The 19434-nt window shown below is 41.9% G+C and overlaps 1 protein-coding gene across 1 annotated transcript in view; it reads right to left on the reverse strand.

Moving 5' to 3' along the window:
* The window catches only part of LOC108442765 (zinc finger protein 423-like), a 47863-nt gene extending 31479 nt beyond the window's left edge, over positions 1 to 16384 (reverse strand). The window contains exons 1-7 of the mRNA XM_037531961.1: positions 13709 to 16384; positions 9500 to 9741; positions 5645 to 5711; positions 5406 to 5574; positions 1892 to 3379; positions 252 to 352; positions 74 to 196 (exon numbers count right to left, since the gene is read on the reverse strand). Of these exons, the coding sequence (XP_037387858.1) occupies positions 74 to 196; positions 252 to 352; positions 1892 to 3379; positions 5406 to 5574; positions 5645 to 5711; positions 9500 to 9741; positions 13709 to 14998 (3480 nt within the window). The 5' untranslated portion in view covers positions 14999 to 16384. The remainder of the gene's footprint in view (positions 1 to 73; positions 197 to 251; positions 353 to 1891; positions 3380 to 5405; positions 5575 to 5644; positions 5712 to 9499; positions 9742 to 13708) is intronic.
* Between the last annotated feature and the right edge of the window lie 3050 nt (positions 16385 to 19434).

Below are 19434 nucleotides of genomic sequence, written 5' to 3' on the forward strand. Positions count from 1 at the left end.
TTCAACACAAGCTGTTCAGCTCTTCAGTCCTTCTCTGCTTATGTTGCTCATTCTTCTTCCTGTCATCATATACGGCTGTCATCCAGGTGCGGGGTTTGGGCACCACCTTCCCATCGTCTATCAAGGCTGTCATGGGTGCCTGGGGTCTGGGTGCCTGACGCACACCCTCTTGCCTCAACTCAGGCTGGAGATCTGGCTTGAAAGAACATCATCTCCCGGGAAGAGACACAGCAACAGACGCCTGCCCTCACAGGAGAAAAGATCTGGGAAAAGGGTAAGGGCATGGAAAGAGGAGCCATTGGCAGCTGAGCAACTGGCATAGGCAGGTTGAAGTCTCCTGACTTCTGAGGGGCTGGAACAGGACAGAAGGGGAGAACAAGAAGGGACAGAGCAAGTGTTCCAAGCCTTCTTAGAGCAGGGACAGGATTGCAGAGACAGAGCTCCAGGAGCTCTTGGAGTAGGGACAGAAGGGCAGATATATATATATATATATATATATATATATAGATATATATATATATATATATATATATATATATATATATATAGAGAGAGAGAGAGAGAGAGAGAGAGAGATCCTGTCTTCTTGGAGCAGGGATGGGAGGTCAGAAAGGGAGAGTGCTGGGCCTTCTTGGAGCATCATAGGATGGGTGGAGTGATTGGGGAAGAGAGGACTCCTGCTGCTGAGCACACGGTGGGATGCCGCTTCGCTATTAGGCTCTTGACCACCTGATGGCTTGCCACCTGCTTCCAGTACTTTTTAGCCTCCTGAATAACACTTGCAACAACTGTTGACTGGCCAGGTGCAGGTGTATACGTGCCTGGATGGCTCTGCCCTCTGATGTGAAGACTCCCTCAGCATATCTGCATTCTTCTCTTGTGTGTTGGCACCAATGTAAAACACCATGTGTCACCACAGAAGAGAAGAGGATGCTTGAGGCAGGGTTGACTGCAGCAGGTCCCACTTCAGCTTTATTTTAAACAAAAAAAAACATGAACAAAAATTACAGCCAAATGAAACAAAAAACTTTTTGTTTTCAGTGGCTTTAAACTAGAGTTTTCAGTCCTTTTCTCCAACACAAGCTTTTCTGCTTCTGCTGCTCATCTTTCTTTCTGTCATCACTTATGGCTATTGTCTGGGTGTGGGATTCAGGCACCACCTTTCACGACAGCCTTGAGATGTGCCCGGGGATCGAGTGGCTGAAGGACACCCTACCAGAAGGACACACAGCGAGAAGGAACATCCTCTACTAGCAAGAGGCACAGCATGGGGGGTAGGAGAACAGAGCCAGGAAAGGGGTAGGGGCATGGGAAGGGGAGTTGTTTGCAGCTGAAGAGCTGGGATAGGCAACAAAAAGGCTCCTCATTTCCAAGGGGCGTGGAAGGGAAAGCAGAGGGGAAGAAAGGCAAGGGAAATAGTGCGTCCACATTCTTCTTTTGGGTTTTGGCACCAATGAAGAACACCATGTGTTACCCCAGGAGAAAGAAGGATGCTTGAGGCAGGGTTCACAGTTGTAGGTCACATTTTAGTTTTACACACAAAACAGTAACAAAAATCAATCATAGTAACAATCAAAATTAAAACTTGCCACTTTTCAGTGGCTTCAAGCTTGACTTTTCAATCATTTTTCTAACACAAACTTTTCAGCTCTTCAGTCCATTTCTGCTTCTTCTGCTCATCGCTCTTCCTGTCATCACTCACGAATGTCATCTGGGATCGGGCACTGCTTTCCTACTGCCTCTCATGGCTGTCATAGGTTCCTGGGGATTGGAATCACAGAAGACAACCTTCCTGGCATACAAATTAAAACAAAGTTTCTGTAGAGTCTTCACCAGAATCTATCTAAAATAGCATTAAAAAAATGAATAATTAATATCATGTATCATTAATTTTTCACCTCCCTATTAATGCATTTGTGGGTCTTTGAAGTATTCAAATATCTGAAGTTCCTGCCACACTCTGAGCAGTGATATGGCTTCTCTCGAGTATGAATGCGCCAGTGTTTCTGGAGATGACTTGTGTCTCTAAAACTTTTCCCGCACTCTAAGCAGTCATATGCCTTATCTCCTGTATGGATGCGCTTGTGTCTTCTGAGATGACTTCTGTCTCTAAAATTCTTCCCACACTCTGTGCAGTGATACGGCTTCTCTCCAGTATGGATGCGCTGGTGTAGTATGAAACAGCTCTTCTCGTTGAAACCCTTCCCACACTCCAAGCAGGAATACAGTTTCACTCCTGTGTGATTGTACTGGTGTTCCCTGAGAGTACACAGTCGATTAAAGCTCTTTCCACACTCTGAGCAGTAATAGGGTTTCATCCCAGTGTGAACATGCTGGTGCGTCTGAAGAATAGTCTGCTGAGTAAAACTCTTCCCGCACTCTGAGCAGTGATAGGGTTTCTCTCCTGTGTGAATGCGCTCATGTTTTTTGAGAGTATCTTTGTTTCTGAAACTCTTTGCACAGCACGAACAGTGATACGGTCTCTCTCCTGTGTGAATGCGCTGGTGGGTTTGGAGGTGACTCCTTTGAGTAAAACTCTTTCCACACTCTGAGCACTGGTACGATTTCTTTCCTGTGTGAATGAGCTGGTGTAGAAGGAGATTACGCTGTTGATTAAAACTTTTCCCACATTCTGTGCAGTGATACGGTTTTTCGCCAGTGTGAATGCGCTGGTGGGCTTTGAGATTACTCTGCTGAGTAAAACTCCTCCCACACTCAGAGCAGTGATAGGGTTTCTCTCCAGTGTGAATGCGCTCATGTTTTTTGAGAGTATCTTTGTTTCTGCAATTCTTTGCACAGTACGAACAGTGATATCGTCTCTCTCCAGTGTGAATGCGCTGGTGGGTTTGGAGATGACTCTGTTGATTAAAACTTTTCCCACATTCTGTGCCAGTGTGAATGCGCTGGTGGGCTTTGAAATTACTCTGCTGAGTAAAACTCCTCCCACACTTAGAGCATTGATAGGGTTTCTCTCCTGTGTGAATGCGCTCATGTTTTTTGAGAGTATCTTTGTTTCTGAAAGTCTTTGCACAGCACAAACAGTGATATAGTCTCTCTACAGTTTGAATGCGCTGGTGGGTTTGGAGATGACTCTGTTGATTAAAACTTTTCCCACATTCTGTGCCAGTGTGAATGCGCTGGTGGGCTTTAAAATTACTCTGCTGAGTAAAACTCCTCCCACACTCAGAGCAGTGATAGGGTTTCTCTCCTGTGTGAATGCGCTCGTGTTTTCTAAGATTACTTTGTTCTGAAAAACAGTGGTTTTTCTCCTTGCCCATATTTGGCTGCATGTGCAAACTATCAGAGGATGTTTGCTGGGAAGTGGAGCTTCTTCTGGATTCCATTATCTTAGCTTTAATCTCTGAATTACACTGAATTCAGCACTGTGATGTCTTTCCCTCAGTGTCTGAGAATTGAATTTAAACTACTTTGTTGGACACTAGGAGCCAGAGAAGACTTCCAAAAGGACGTCAATCATTTCTAGAGAAGGAAAAGGGAAGAAGGCAATATTCAAAATAAAGCACAGTACAACATAATACAACGACCTCATAAGATCCAACTACATTTTTAGAGTACTTTTTATTTCTCTTTGCTATTTATGACTAATGGTTGTAACTAACAAAATCATGAACAACATCCTCAAGCAGGTAAAAGTTTTTGAGAAATATATATCCTCCTATAAGTACAACCCCATTTCCAAAAAATACATAATACAATGATGTGCAAATCATTTAAATCCTATATTTCATTGAAAATAGTACAAAGACAACATCAAATGTTGAAAAACTTTTGAAAAATATAGGCCCATATTAAATTTGATGCCAACAACATGTTCCAAAATAGCTGGGATGTACAACAAAATGCTGGTAAAATTGTGTTATGCTTAAAAAACCACCTGGTAGATAATTAGCAACAGGTCAGTAACATGACTGGGTATAAAAAGCATCTCAGAGAGGCGGAGTCTTTCAGAAGTAAAGATGAGGAGGGGTTCACCACTCTGAAAGATTGCACCATCAAATATTGCAACAAGAATAACGTTTCTCAACATAAAATAGCAAAGAACTTTTGCTTTTTATCATCATTTTCATCAAGATACATATCATCAAAAGATTCAGAGAATATGGAGAAATCTCTGTGTAGCAAGGTGCTATTGAACTGTAGTACAGAATGAATTAAGTAAATCAAAGGGGTACACCAAGCTTCTAACCAGGCTCGGGAAAAGGAGGGTTTTGAGCAGCGACACAACAAACACAGAGGTGAAATTTATAATGGTGTATTCAAGAATTGACTTTTATCAGCAACCATAGTAGACATTTGAAGAAAATAAGAAAAGGGAAGCATTGAACTTTAGTCCACACTTATAATGAGAAAACAAATAAAACAAAAAAAATTCTAATAATTTTCTTTTTTTCCTACGTTCACGTTAAGTTCTATTTATCAAAAAAATTGGTCCGTATATACACAAGTGTGTGTGTGAGGGTGTGTGAATGTCCAGCTGAAAAAAAACTTGGATATCTCAGCTGCAAAAAAGACCTAGTCAAACAAGCTGAGTAGTATGATGTCCACAAATGAGCCATCAACCATCTAGAAGTGCCTGCAGAACATCACCAGCTGCATAATAAGACCCTCCCAGACTGGGTGACTGAGCCCATCTCCACACACCCAATCAGCACAGATTCACACCTTCCTGTCACTCAGCCATCCGTTCAGTCTGCCCTGCAGATCTGCGAGAAGGACGTGCATCGACTCTTCAGGAGACAACACGTGAGGAAAGCACCAGGACCAGATGGTGTATCACCCTCTTGGCTGAGGGGCTGTGCTGACCAGCTCGCACTAGTCTTTATAAAGATTAAAGATTAATATTAAGTGATTCTTATTAGTCCCACAATGGGGAAATTTCATCTCTGCATTTAACCCATCTATGGCATGAAACACCACATAGTGAGCACACACACACTAGGGGGCAGTGAGCACATTTTGCCCGGAGCGGTGGTCAGCCCTATCCGCATATCTGCTTCAAACGCTCCACCATAATACCAGTTCCCAAGAAAGCAACCATCACAGGATCGAATGACTATAGACCCATTGCACTGACCTCTGTAGTCATGAAATCACTGAGAGACTGGTGCTCCCCCATCTGAAGAACATCACAGATCATCTGCTAGACCCTTTTTTCAGTTTGCATACCTGGCAAATAGGTCGGTGGACGACGCAGTAAACATGGGACTCCAGTTTATTCTTCAACAGCTTGAACACCCAGGAACGCATGCAAGAATTCTGTTCTTGGACTTCAGCTCAGTGTTTACTATAATCATCTCAGGACAGCTACACAACAAACTACTCCAACTCAGTGTGCCAAGCCCAGATAATCAGTACAGGTGCTCCACAGGGTTGTGTACTCTCACCATTGCTCTTCTCACTGTACACAAACGACTGTACCTCCATGGACCCCTCAGTCAAAATCCTTAAGTACACAGATGACACTACATTGGTTTCATCCGAGATGGTGATGAGTCTGCTTACAGATGGGTGGTTGATCAGGTGGTCCTTTGGAGCAGCCACAATAAACTGCTGCTGAACACAGCGAAACAATGGAGATGACAGTGGACTTCAGGAGGAGCCCTCCAGCCCTGCCAGCACTCACCATCCTGGACAGAATTGTGATGGCAGTGGAGTCCTGCAAGTTCCTGGGCACAACAATCACCAGGGACCTGAAGTGGGACAGCAACATCAGCTCCTTCATCAAGAAAGCCCTGCAGAGGATGTACTTCCTGCATCAGGTGAGGAAGTTCAACCTGCCCCAGGAGCTGATGGTGCGGTGTGGGTCAGCTCAGCCATGAAGCATGACCTCCACAGGCCGCATCATCAGATCTGCAGAGAGGACAACTGGGGTCAAGTTGCCTACGCTGCTGGAAGTGCATGCGTCCAGAACCAGGAAGATATTCACAGACCCCTCTCACCCCAGACACCACCTGTTCCAGCTCCTTCCCACAAGCCATCACTCTCTTAAACAGTTAAAATATTACATACAGACAATATTCCAGCTTCATACTGCACTTCTACATATACTGATATATACTATCAAGTTCAACTCCATCCTCTGGATGTGCCATCTCAAACCAGTGTTTATTCTAGCATCTTACTTACCTGCTTACTTACTTTAAGCTCATACTTCGCACATTGTAAGGTTTACAGGTATGACTGTGTGTGTGTCTGAGTGAGTGATGGTAGGAATGCATGTTTTATTTTTATTTTATTTTGTTATATTTTATATTTATTTTATTCACAACATATAAATGCCTGTCTGGTACTGAGCTCCTGTAACCAAAACCAAATTCCTTGTATGCGTAAGCAAATCTGGCCAATAAGGCTTGATTCTGATGTACACACCAGTGTACACATACGACAATGTGGATCAAGGAATGTTAAATGCTCACACAGCTTTGGAAATGGAACTCCCCATCCGTCTGTCACCAACTATCAGGCTTCGTTCGAACTCCGATAGTTCGAACGATAATAGGCAAGCACCCTGCACTATACCAATAAGAGTCCTTGGGCAAGACTCCTAACACTACCTTGGCCTACCTGTGTAAAAATGATCAAATTGTAAAGTCGCTCTGGATAAGAGCGTCAGCCAAATGCCATAAATGTAAACTTATACAGGTGTGGGCGTCCCAAGCCGCCCCCCGAGGTAACACCACTTTGTAATTAATTTACATGCTTCTATCCCATGACTTTTGGCATATCAGCATTTATATATATATACGCATGAAATACCTTTTACGAAATTTAAAAAAGCCCATGGACCTTTACAAAATTTCTTGATCAACTGACAAATAGAAAAACTCCAAAATTACTTGAAACATATAGCATGTGTGTGTGTGTATGAAGTTCTTTTGCAAATCCCAAAATAAGATTTGTGAAATGGTTATTTATCTATTTAAACATTATTTCTTATTCAGTCAAGGCAATATATGTATTGAAATATAAAACTACCTTGATCTTAACACTGAACATTTACACTAACTGCATATTGTTTCATGCATGCTTCGCACTGCTTATCTATGCACATTCAATACGGTATTCGTTGTCATGGTGAATGTTTACAAAGACTGATACTGGAACAGAGGAGGACCTGCGCACACACACATGCAAGCACTTCTTCACGTTAGCACACAAAAGATCATATGACAGCATGTCTGGATCTGGCTAACGTCTGCAGTGAATCTCCAGTATAAGAATGAACTCCCCGCATGAGCCGCCCTCCAACCTCTCCTCCGAGTCTGTGTCTGAAACACATGGATGTGTAGAAAGTGCAGAAGTGCTACACACCTACATTCAGCTCTACAGGTCCCGTTCCTCTCTCCAACAACTCTGCATGGACTGCTGGTCAGATCTTCTGCGTCACCTCTTTACTGGGGTTGGAGAAGCGCAGTTACAGAATTAGCGCCACCTGCTGGACTCCAGGGGCTTCACATCACTACCACGTGACCTTGGAGCATTTTTAATTCCACCTCGATTCAGACAAGCCCAGCCCCCTCTGACGGGATGGTTGGTAGTTCGCGGACAGTGAGCGGACAGGACTGTAGAGAAGTGGCATCACCGTGCAGAGCTCAGCAGAACTTCATCAGTACTCAGACATACCAAGTCTCCCGGAAGTCGCGGGAGTCTCCCGCATATCAATAGTGTCTCCCTGATGCCCGGAAGTCAGATAAAATATCCCGGAATCCAGAAGTAGTGGCCCAAGAGTGAACACAAACGCGCGCGCCGGCGACACAGACCTTTCCCCCCAATCGCGTGTGGGAAAGAGGGGGAGAGGGAGGGAGCGGCGCTCCCCTCGTGTGCATATTCATGAAGCGCATGCAAAACAGAGGGCTCTGAATGGCCTGTTCTCTCCAAAGAGTCTGTGAGTCAGCCAATCAGTTTTTAGTGTTCAGTTCAGTGTTTTTTTTCCCCTCCTGAAGTGTCTCCCTGAAATTAATTTTTGCAAGTTGGGATGTCTGAGTACTGGAGACCCACAGCGCCTGGAAACAGAAAGAAAGTTTATGTACAGTTTTACAAAATACTGCATTCAAAAAATCCATCCCTACATCAGAATCAGAGTCAAGCTTTATCGGCCAGGTTTGCTTAGACATACAAGGAATTTTCTTTTGGTTACAGGAGCTCACAGTGTATCAGACCAACATTTTACAGTAGTAGATAAAATAAAAATAAAGATAAATAAAAATAAGAATACAATAGAATAGAATGTGAATTCCTACCACACACTCAGACCACCTTGTAAAGTATGTGTCTTCAGTTAAAGTGCTGAGTGCAGCAGCAGTTAAAAGTTGTACAGTGATGATAAGTGAACTGCCAGGTAAGTGGGGTAATAAGGCAGGTAAGAGGGGTAACCTCACTTACCTGCCTCATTAGACCAGAAATGTTGGTCTGTGATTGTGTTACAGAGGATGGATTGTTGAGTGTTACTATATAGCAGTGAGTTCCGGCCACGCGAGCTCCTTGGCTGAGAATTGTTCTAACTGTGCTGTTATTTCACCATAACATCACGGGTTCATCCACAAGCACCGTATCACTCCACTGAGATACCGTTGCTAAGCTTTGACAGCTGTAGGAGACGCTCGAGCCATTTGAACGTTTTTTTTTTTGAACTTCTTACTTTGCCACAAACAGAAAATGGACACTTTTAAGATCACATCTGACTGACAGCCGATTTGGTCAGACTCTGAAGACGAGACGACACTAAATTCCCAAACTGTCGTCACCGCTGAGCAGCTTTTCAGAAGAACAGCTGAACAACCTGGAATCAGCCAGAAATGAACCCAATAACAATCACCAAACTAAACGGGCTGTAAGAACAAAACTAGCCGAACTTGATATTGCAACAGTTGTACAGCTCAGTCCATACTTCAAAAGGTGAGGCTTACAGCAGACTCTGCAGCAAGTAAGCAGAGTTCATTACTCTGGCATAGAAACAAATTGCTTGTTAGGAAACTACAATTTGGTTGAAGGAACTGCGAACATTAAAACATTAAATGCTGCGTTCACGGCCCAGTTAATTAATTTCTTACTTTATTCAACTGTTGTATAAAAGCAATAGAACACTCTAGATTATATTTCGTGATAATACACTCCCTCTTGTGTTTTATTGCTTAAATAAGCTATAGACCAATATATTTAAGAAGTGCAGCTGCACTGGTTGTTTATGTGTAATATTTGAGCTGTTCCCACGACCCTGATGGAGAAGCGGCTTAGAAAATGGATGGATGGATGGATTTGAGCTGTTCAAGAGAGTGATGGCTTGTGGGAAGAAGCTCCTCTGTAGTCTGGATGTCCTGATCCTCATCTGGCCGAAGTGCCGGCCAGAGGGATGGAGCTGGAACAGGTGGTGTCTGGGGTGGGAAGAGTCAGTGCAAATCTTCTCTGCATGCTTCTTAGTTCTGGAGACATGCCGTTCCAGCAATGTGGACAATTAACCCCAGTTGTCTTCTCTGCAGACCTGATGATGCGCTGCAGTCTGTGGAGGTCATGCTTGGTAGATGAGCTGACCCACACTGTGATGGACGTGGTGATGACAGACTCTATGATGGCCGTGTAGAAACGCACCATCAGTTGCTGGGACAGGTTGAACTTCCTCAGCTGAAGCAGGAAGTACATCCTATGCTGGGCTTTTTTGATGGTGAAGCTGATGTTGCTATCCCACTTTAGGTCTCTGGTGATTGTTGTGTTTATAAACCTTCTCTGGTGATTTTCATTCGATCAAGTGCACTATGAGTGTGTTTCAGAGACAGGGGTTCCATTTAAACATTTGATCATGATCTGTAGATGTCTAGATCCCCACAAACAGTTAAACTGACCTAGTAAGGCAGCAGTCCTGGAAATCTACCAGCCTGAAGAGTTCATATTCAACAATCCTGTCTCTAATATTCAGAAGGTCTTCATTATCTGGATTAGCTGTGTTGATTAGGTGTGGAGCTAAACTTTGCAGAGTGGAAGATCTCCAGGACCAGGACTAGGCAGCCCTGTGGTAAGGTTTACAAAGACAGTCTGAATATTGGACATACATTATTCTGGTAAGAAAATGAATTTATATATATATATTTTTTTGTTCTTGCTTGTGACACGTTTTCCTTTTTTATGTTGTTGTCTGCCCTCATGATTCTCATATGAAGCTGACTGTGCCAGTTGTGCCAACCAGGCACAGATTCATACCACAGACACAGAATTTAAACAAGTTAATCTACTTTAAAAAGATCACACTGAGAGTAACCTTTATACAGTTATCAGGCCTAGCCTATACATAAAAAAATGACATTTATATGTGACATCTATCATGATATCAAGCTCAAATTATGCAGAATAAAAGTGGGATATAATGTCACTGGGGAAAAAGACAGAAATTAACCAAATATAAAAAAAATTAGAAGCATTTTTTAAAATAAAAAAGGCCATGTGCTTTACGCAATGCAGGAGAGTTATGCTCCAAGAAATGCTGCCATGTTTTGGAGCCGTTCCAGGCATGTTTCATACAGGGATGTAGTCGTTAAGAAAAGGTAGGTAACCTTTAAATGTGAGTGCCCAAACATTGGACAATTAAATACAGAAACTAGGTATGTGTTCTTTAATCAGAATATTGTTATTATTATTAAATGAAAATCATATTAACTGACAGGTTGCGGGTGAGTAAAGTAACAAGTCTGTTTTACCAGCCAGACTGCACCTAGGTATGGATCTGGGGGTTGAGCCATAGGGGCAGTAGTAAATAAATAAGTGAATAAATAAACAAATAAACTGTGCCCAAGTGCCCCTCTCCTATTATTCCCCACCTCAGAGCACAACACTGTTGAATGTACAAGCAAACTCTATCTCTTTTTAGCAAAATCTGCTGTTTTAAATAAAGAAAAAGCCACTCCTGTGACTAGAACATTTTTTTTATTTTCATCTTTGTGGTTATTATAGATATAGTATTTCATGTTTAGGAGTTTTATTTTTTATTATTTTATATTATTTATTTATTTTTTTAACTAAAAGGTTTCAGGACCCATTATGACCACACCTAAAGAATAATTCCAGAAGGAAAACAGGTGAAAAAAACACAGGTTACTTCACACGTTACAGCAATATGGAATCGTAAAATATTACTGGCATTATTAAAAGGTTATTTCAGATATGTACTCTACAAAAGCACAGAAAATTAGAATCTGTACTGCTAAACAGATATGAAATTTACTGCAGAAATTTTTAATAACTCGTAGCCAAATTTCAGGCAAGTCAGCAGATCGCCAAAGTAAAGATATTCCTCAATGCTTAAGTCAATACCTCAAGATACAGTAGTGTACAAAATAATAGCAGTGTGTTCAAAAACACGAGTTAAGCACAAAATCTTTATAATAGTTTTTATTTCCATGCACTGGGAACATTGCACAGTTTTCTAAATCAAAACATGAAGAGAAAAGTAAATAATTTTTAACTATTTTACAGAAAATAAGAAAAATTAACATTGGGCTGTTAAAAAAGCAGTGTCTTCATTTGTCTTTACAAACTCAAAATATGTACTTTTTTTTTTTAGGATTTAGCATTCCTGTGAATCACTAACCTAATATTTAGTTGTACAACCAGTTTTTTAGAACTGCTTCACATCTATGTTGCATAGAGTCAACAAACCTCTTGCACCTGTCAACTGGTATTCCAGCCCAGGATGCTTTGACTACATCCCACAATTCATTTGCATTTCTTGGTTTTGCCTCAAAAACTGCATTTTTGATGTCACCCCACAAGTGTTCTAACGGATTAAGGTCCGGGGATTGGGCTGGCCACTCCATAAACTCAATTGTGTTGGACTGGAACCAAGATTTTGCTCGTTTACTGGTGTGTTTAGGGTCGTTGTCTTGTTGAAACACCCATTTCAAGGGTATTTCCTCTTCAGCGTAAGGCAACATGAACTCTTCAAGTATTCTGACATATGCAAACTGGTCCATGATCCCTGGTATGCCGTAAATAGGCCCAGCACCATAGTAAGAGAAACATGTCCATATAATGATGCTTGCACCACTATGCTTCACTGGCTTCAGAGTGTACTGTGACTTGAATTCAGAGTTTGGGGTTTGTCTGGTGAACTGGTGAACCCTTGGACCCAAAAAGAACAATTTTACTTTCATCAGTCCACAAAATGTTTCTCCATTTCTCTTTAGGCCAGTTGATGTGTTCTTTGGCAAATTGTATCTGCTTCAGTGCACGTCTTTTTTTCAACAGTGGGACTTTGCGGGGACTTCATCATTTTCATCACTTCTATCGTTTTAGCTGAATAGCCTATCCAGCTCCAGCTGCTGTGTTAGTATCTCGGCTAACAGCTTGACAGAGTAAAAAGGAGTGGCGAAATTTGTTAGTGTTTGTGAGTTGATGTCACCAAAAATTAAAATCTGAGCAGGGTGAAGATTACAAGACTGCCAAAACTTGTTCTGAATTAGTAGTTACAAACTGTTAGAACCCCTTTACACCCAGTCACTTCATGCATTTTGAATATCAGGATTATATCCGGATGAGGCCACATAAAAATGCAAGCGTGAATGCAGCAAAGACGCATTTAAAACATCACTCAAACCACTTCAGGATGTGGTCTGAGACACATTTGAGTCACATTATGGCAGTTTAAAGGCATTCAAACACTTATCAGAGACACGTTCGATCCCCAAGGCTGTGTTCGGACTGCAGGCAAATCGGATTTGTTTCTCAAATCAGATCTTTTGACACAACTGTCTACACTGTTATTTACAGTGTGATCAGATTGGATTTGTGTGTCCAGACATCACTAGTCTATCTGCATGGGTTGCTGTGGTAATGACGTATGCGTCAGTAACTACATAGCTATGCTACTGACGCAGATTTCAGAGATGCAGGAGAGATGTAGGTGCATCATTTTGCCCTCCAAACTCTTCAGAATTCTCTTCATAATCAAGATTTTTTGGTTCTCTTCTTGAATCCCAGCACTTCATCACTTTTTTCATGTGAGAGATGCAAAAAACAATCCAATTTTCAGCGGCCGGAGTGGCCACAACAAGACGCATCTGTAACAATGATCGGAATTGCATTTCAAACCACCTTCAAATGTGGTCTGGATTCCATTTTATAAAAATCTGATTTCATGTAGTTTTTTTGCTGTCCAGACTACCAAAAATTTATCTGGATACAAATATAGATATGCCAAAAACTGGATTTGGGCTGGCACTCTGGAACAAGGCCCAAGTGTGGCCTTGCATGTGGCTACAATCTTATCAGGATATCATCCAGATACTAATCACATGATGTGACCAGGTGTAAACTGGGTCGTAGTAGCTGTAGCATGGCCATTTTGGCACCAAAACAAGTGCTTGTATTAAATATGCATTGGCTCATCACCACCGTGGAAAAAGAGAGATTGGTGTGCTGATCACTGTTAAGGTGACGGTATGAACAGGGCTCTGCACATTTTGCGTGGTGTAACACAGTTATCATTGAGTACCACAAATCATTCTCTTCATCTCTAAACATTTTAGACCAAAGAAGTAAATTAGAGATTGACATGTCCACTGACAATTTCTTTTGGTCACTGTAAAGAGGAATGAGGTACAGAAATTCCTGCTCAGACTCTAAGAGGACAGTACATTACATGCATGGATCATAAATGACAAAGAAGTAAACATACAGAAATGAAAGGTGTCAGGTGTCAAGAATTTTTCACCTCCTTCTTAATGCACTTGTGTTTCTTTAAAGTGTTCAAATGTCTGAAACTCCTTCCACATTCTGAGCAGTGATACGGCTTCTCTCCGGTATGAATACGCCGGTGTTTCTGGAGATGACTTGTGTCTCTAAAACTCTTTCCACACTCTGAGCAGTGATACGGCTTCTCTCCAGTATGAATGCGCCAGTGTTTCTGGAGATGACTGCTGTCTCTAAAACTTTTCCCGCACTCTGAGCAGCCATACGGTTTCTCTCCGGTATGAATGCGCTGGTGTCTTGTGAGATGACTTCTGTCTGCAAAACTCTTCCCACACTCTGGGCAGTGATACGGCTTCTCTCCAGTATGGATGCGCTGGTGTACTATCAAACCACTCTTTTCGCTGAAACCCTTCCCACACTCTAAGCAGGAATACAGTTTCTCTCCTGTGTGAATGTACTGGTGATCCCTGAGAGTACACAGTCGATTAAAGCTCTTTCCACACTCTGAGCAGTAATAGGGTTTCTCTCCAGTGTGAACGCGCTGGTGCGTCTGGAGAATAGTCTGTTGAGTAAAACTCTTCCCGCACTCTGAGCAGTGATAGGGTTTCTCTCCTGTGTGAATGCGCTCGTGTTTTTTGAGAGTATCTTTGTCTCTAAAACTCTTTGCACAGCATGAACATTGATACGGTCTCTCTCCTGTGTGAATGCGCTTATGGGTTTGGAGGTGACTCCGTTGAGTAAAACTCTTCCCACACTCTGAGCACTGATACGGCTTCTTTCCTGTGTGAATGCACAGGTGTAGAAAGAGATTATGCTGTTGATTGAAACTTTTCCCGCATTCTGTGCAGTGATATAGTTTCTCTCCTGTATGAATGTTCTGGTGTAGCTGGAGACTAACCCTTTGATTGAAGCTCTTCCCACACTCTGAGCAGCAATACGGTTTCTCTCCTGTGTGAATACGCTGGTGTACTTTGAGATTACTCTGATGAGTAAAACTCTTCCCACATTCTGAGCACTGATAAGGCTTCTTTCCTGTGTGAATCCGCTGGTGTAGAAGGAGATTACGCTGTTGATTGAAACTTTTCCCACATTCTGTGCAGTGATATGGTTTTTCTCCAGTGTGAATGCGCTGATGGGCTTTGAGATTACTCGGATGTGTAAATCTCCTCCCGCACTCAGAGCAGTGATAGGGTTTCTCTCCTGTGTGAATGCGCTCATGTTTTCTAAGATTACTTTGTCCTGCAAAACTCTTGCCACACTCTGAGCAGAAGTGTTTTTTCTCCTTGCCCATATTTGTCTGCATGTGGAGAGTACCAGAGGATGTGTGCTGGGAACTGGAGTTTCCTTTGGATTCTATTAACTCAGCTTTAATCTCTGAATTATACTGTGTGTGACATCTTCACGTTGTTGTCTGAAAATAAAATTTAAACTATATGGGTGGATGTAGGAACCGGAGAAGACTTCCAGCAGTCTTTCTAGAAGAGGAAAAAAAGAAATAAAGCAATATTCAGAACTCAAAGCAAAATACAACATAACTCTACAAATCTGTGGTTTTGGGGCTGATACCGATCGCCTTTCTTCATGACCGGTTGATAGCCAATATAGTTTGAGGACAGGGATGGACTGTTAAGATGTACTCACAACTATTTTTCAGATGAAAAAAAAGGTGTGCAAATTTAATGTAAAGGGACCTTTGCACAAAGTCTGAAGTGTTTTTCTGTCCTCTGAAAACCTTTTATCTTAAAAAATTTAACCAACACTGGGAGTCCCACCACCTCTTATAAGAGCTGTATAATGAACAATTCTGCAGGTATTTCCTCAGTATTTCCTCAATTTGCTACTGCCTGCTGCTTTACTCATGAATACAGTGGCTGTAACACTCTCACTGTCATTCAAAGCCCTTCAGCTTTTGTCCACCATATAGTGTCTATAACCTCTGCATTTCTTAGTGTGCTGTTTGTCATATAAGCTTTGTTCTCTGCTACAAGCAAGATCTCTGCTGCCATCCTGATGCATGCTTGATGGGCTGCAACCATGACAGTGTAGTTTCGAATGGCTAGCTTGATTTTAGCCATACAACTAGAACAGACTGAAAACTAAAATACAGCAGGCTTACGCAGTGCCACTGTCAGTTTCTGAATTGGTACGAAAGATGGCATTAATATACATGTTAGTTTTCAAAATTTGTGATGTGATTTTCATCCATGAAAATCAAACTCAAAAGTAGTCAAAAGTCCAAACATATGAAAATCAATTGATACCAATTCATAGCCAATGGTATTTCAATCTTGCATTTGATGGTTCATTTGTTTTACATCACTGATCAGCTCTTAGGATATTATAGGATGAAAATTGAAAGATCTGAATCATCAAGTTAAAAGGTCCCAGGTCCCTGCTTGGTGAGCACCGAATGGGTAACTTTTTCTGATGGCCAGGAAATTTTTGAATGAAACTCAATGAAACCTACCAATTGTGGATCATTTCTTGTTTGTTTTAAATAGGGCAGAAAAGATCACCATGACAAGTATTGGGCATGCCACTGCCATAACTAAATACTTAGTGTTCCATTATTTATTTATCCACAAAGTCTATCATGCTGATCTTTGCTACAAGTCTCTGTTGGCTAATGATATTTATTTCAATGGAGATATTTACTGCGATGGGCTGGCGACCTGTCCAGGGTGTATCCTGCCTTCTGCCCGAAGACTGCTGGGATAGGCTCCAGCACCCCCCTGCGACCCTGACGGAGAAGCGGCTTTGAAAATGGATGGATGGAGATATTTTTAAGAATTTAGAACCATTTGCCAACTGTGTTTTGCACACTGTGGAATTAGACTTCCACATTTAACCCATCCGTGCAGTGAAACACCCACATACATGCACACTAGTGAACACACACACTACGGGACATTGAGCACACTTGCCCGCAGCTGTGGGCAGCCCTAGCCAAGGCGCCTGGGGAGCAATTGGGGTTTAGGTGCCTTGTTCAAGGGCACTTCAGTCATGGACTGTCAGCCGAGGGGATTGAACCGGAGACCTTCCGGTCACAGGGCTGGTTCCCTAACCTCCAGCCAATGACTGCCCCTCTCCAGCCCACGGCTGCCCCTTTAAGACTTAAGGTATTACTGAATAATTGTGCTTTCATCACCTTTCAAACCCAGTCTATTACACAAGCAAATTTTTCAGTTCCATTATACAAGAGATGTGTATAAGCAAACATTTCCTGAAATATTTCAGTTTTTGGAAAGCCCAAAATATTACACACTATTTAATCAAGACAACATATTGTAGCATACTGAAGTAATGTTTTTGCATGTTTATTTTAAGTTACTCCAGGATTTATTCACTGAGGACTGAGGACTCAATGTAGAGGGCAGAGCTAGAAACCAGGAGAATGTCTGGATTCTACTAAAAGTCCTCTACACTTGCAGTCATGTATGTTGTGCAGTCAAGTATGCTGACATATTAAACATCTGTTTAAACCCATTTCATCAAGTTCTGAAAATTCTTTGAAAATAATGCCAAGAATGGCCTTGTCGGCTGCTGTAGCGGCAAAACGTGCTTAACAGTGTTCACCACACCACTGTTTCTGTTTGAATGGACATTTACTGGGTAGCGAACCAGCTGATAGAAAATAGAAATCTCTGCTTATGCACAGAATAGTTGTGGTCAAAAACAGCTGGAGAATAAAATATCACAACAAGTGTCTCTTTTAATAGCAGTGAAGGCTACAATATGTATTAAAACACCTGAAAACCAAATTAGGTGAACTTACTCTGCTCGAAAATCCACCATTGCTTGTCACCAGTAAAACCAGCAAATGTTGTGTTTTAATGCTGGTATGCAGGACAACCAGCATGACCATGCTGGGTTGACCAGCTCAATCAGCCCCATACTGGTACAGAGCAGCATAAAATGCATACTGGTACAGTACTGGTTTTTTTCAGCAGAGTAAAATGACATTTTCACTGACTGCATTTTAAATGCACGTTTCACATTCAGTGCGTTTACATGCACTTAATAACCAGATAACTGCAGAAAATCACAGATGTGTTTACATGCGCTTGAGTAATCAGATAATTGGGAAACTCCAGGTCTACATGAGTCAGACGGTAATCAGATTTCTGCTTTGCGACCAGCCAATAAACTCACAGAAGACGTAACATAAACGTAACGTAAAACTCAAAAGTTCATGTTGCACCTTTTTTTATTTAAAAAAAAAAAACAAAAAAACGAAAACATCGGACCACTTTAGCTAAAAACATCTAAAAGATGAAGAATATTTAACTCCTTCATTATGCCAAGCATGTATTTGGTTTCAACGTTGCTCCAAAAGTGTTTTACTGCATGTTGTGGTGACGCTGCTGCTTATTTCCAGTACCGCCGTCTGTTTTCACTCATGCGCAGACTGAGAAACCCGAAAGAAATCAGAGTAAGAGTTTACAGGACTGAGAAATCTGATTACTGAGCTAAAATCCACCTCTCATTATCGGATTTCTTAGCCTGAGACCTCACGCTGATCGAAGACATCTGAGTACACAGTATACATGACCGTTTGAATAATCAGATAACTGTAGAAATACGATTATGATTGGATTATTCAGTGCATGTAAACACGCTCAAAGCTTATTCCGCTCCACATTCAATCATGGAACAGCTCAGAACACGCGCACACACATGCAAGCACTTCTTCACGTTAGCACACAAAAGATCATATGACAGCATGTCTGGATCTGGCTAACGTCTGCAGTGAATCTCCAGTATAAGAGTGAACTCCCCGCATGAGCCGCCCTCCAACCTCTCCTCCGAGTCTGTGTCTGAAACACATGGATGTGTAGAAAGTGCAGAAGTGCTACACACCTACATTCAGCTCTGCAGGTCCCGTTCCTCTCTCCAACAACTCTGCGTGGACTGCTGGTCAGATCTTCTGCGTCACCTCTTTACTGGGGTTGGAGAAGCGCAGTTACAGAATTAGCGCCACCTGCTGGACTCCAGGGGCTTTCACATCGTAACCACGTGACCTTGGAGCCTGGAGGAGCTGGGGAAGTTGTTTTTAATTCCACCTCGATTCCGACAAGCCCCGCCCCCTCTGCCGGGATTGGCTGGCAGTTCAGCGGAGCCGTCAGTTGACAGGCCCGTAGAGAAGTAGAGAAATAAAACAGGTCTTCAAGTCTGGACTTTTCACCAGTTTCCAATCCTAGGTTTTGTAGTCACTGGTGGTTAATGGAACTGTTGTTGTAACTATTTGGCCACCTAGTATCACACGTCCTAGTGATTACAAAATCCAGGACTGGGAACTGGATTCAAGGTCCAGATTTGAAGACCTCGGAGAGATTTAAACACAAATGCTTTTTTTTTGTTCTTGCCAATGCCACTTTTTTCCCTTTTTGTTGATGTTGTCTGTCCTCATGATTCTCACATGAAAGTTACTTTGTTCAGTAAAGAATTTTGCCAGTTGTGCCAAAGAGGCACGGATTCAAATCTCAGGCTCAGAATTGAAACAGATTAATCCACTCTAAAAACACCACACTGAGCCCATGAATGAATGCCCTACTCGTAACTCTGAGGATTAACCATAGCAGCATTGCCTGAAACTATTAAAATGTTTCTGTACTTAAAGCATATCAAATTATTCAAATGGATTGAAACTGATAGAGTACCTTTTATGCTGTTGGCAGACCTTAAAGTTAAAGAAAAAAAAAATTAATTATGTATGAATGTATGTTGTTTGTCTAATGT

Source organism: Pygocentrus nattereri, chromosome 2, assembly GCF_015220715.1.
Source record: "Pygocentrus nattereri isolate fPygNat1 chromosome 2, fPygNat1.pri, whole genome shotgun sequence".
In the NCBI taxonomy this organism is placed as follows: Eukaryota; Metazoa; Chordata; class Actinopteri; order Characiformes; family Serrasalmidae; genus Pygocentrus; species Pygocentrus nattereri.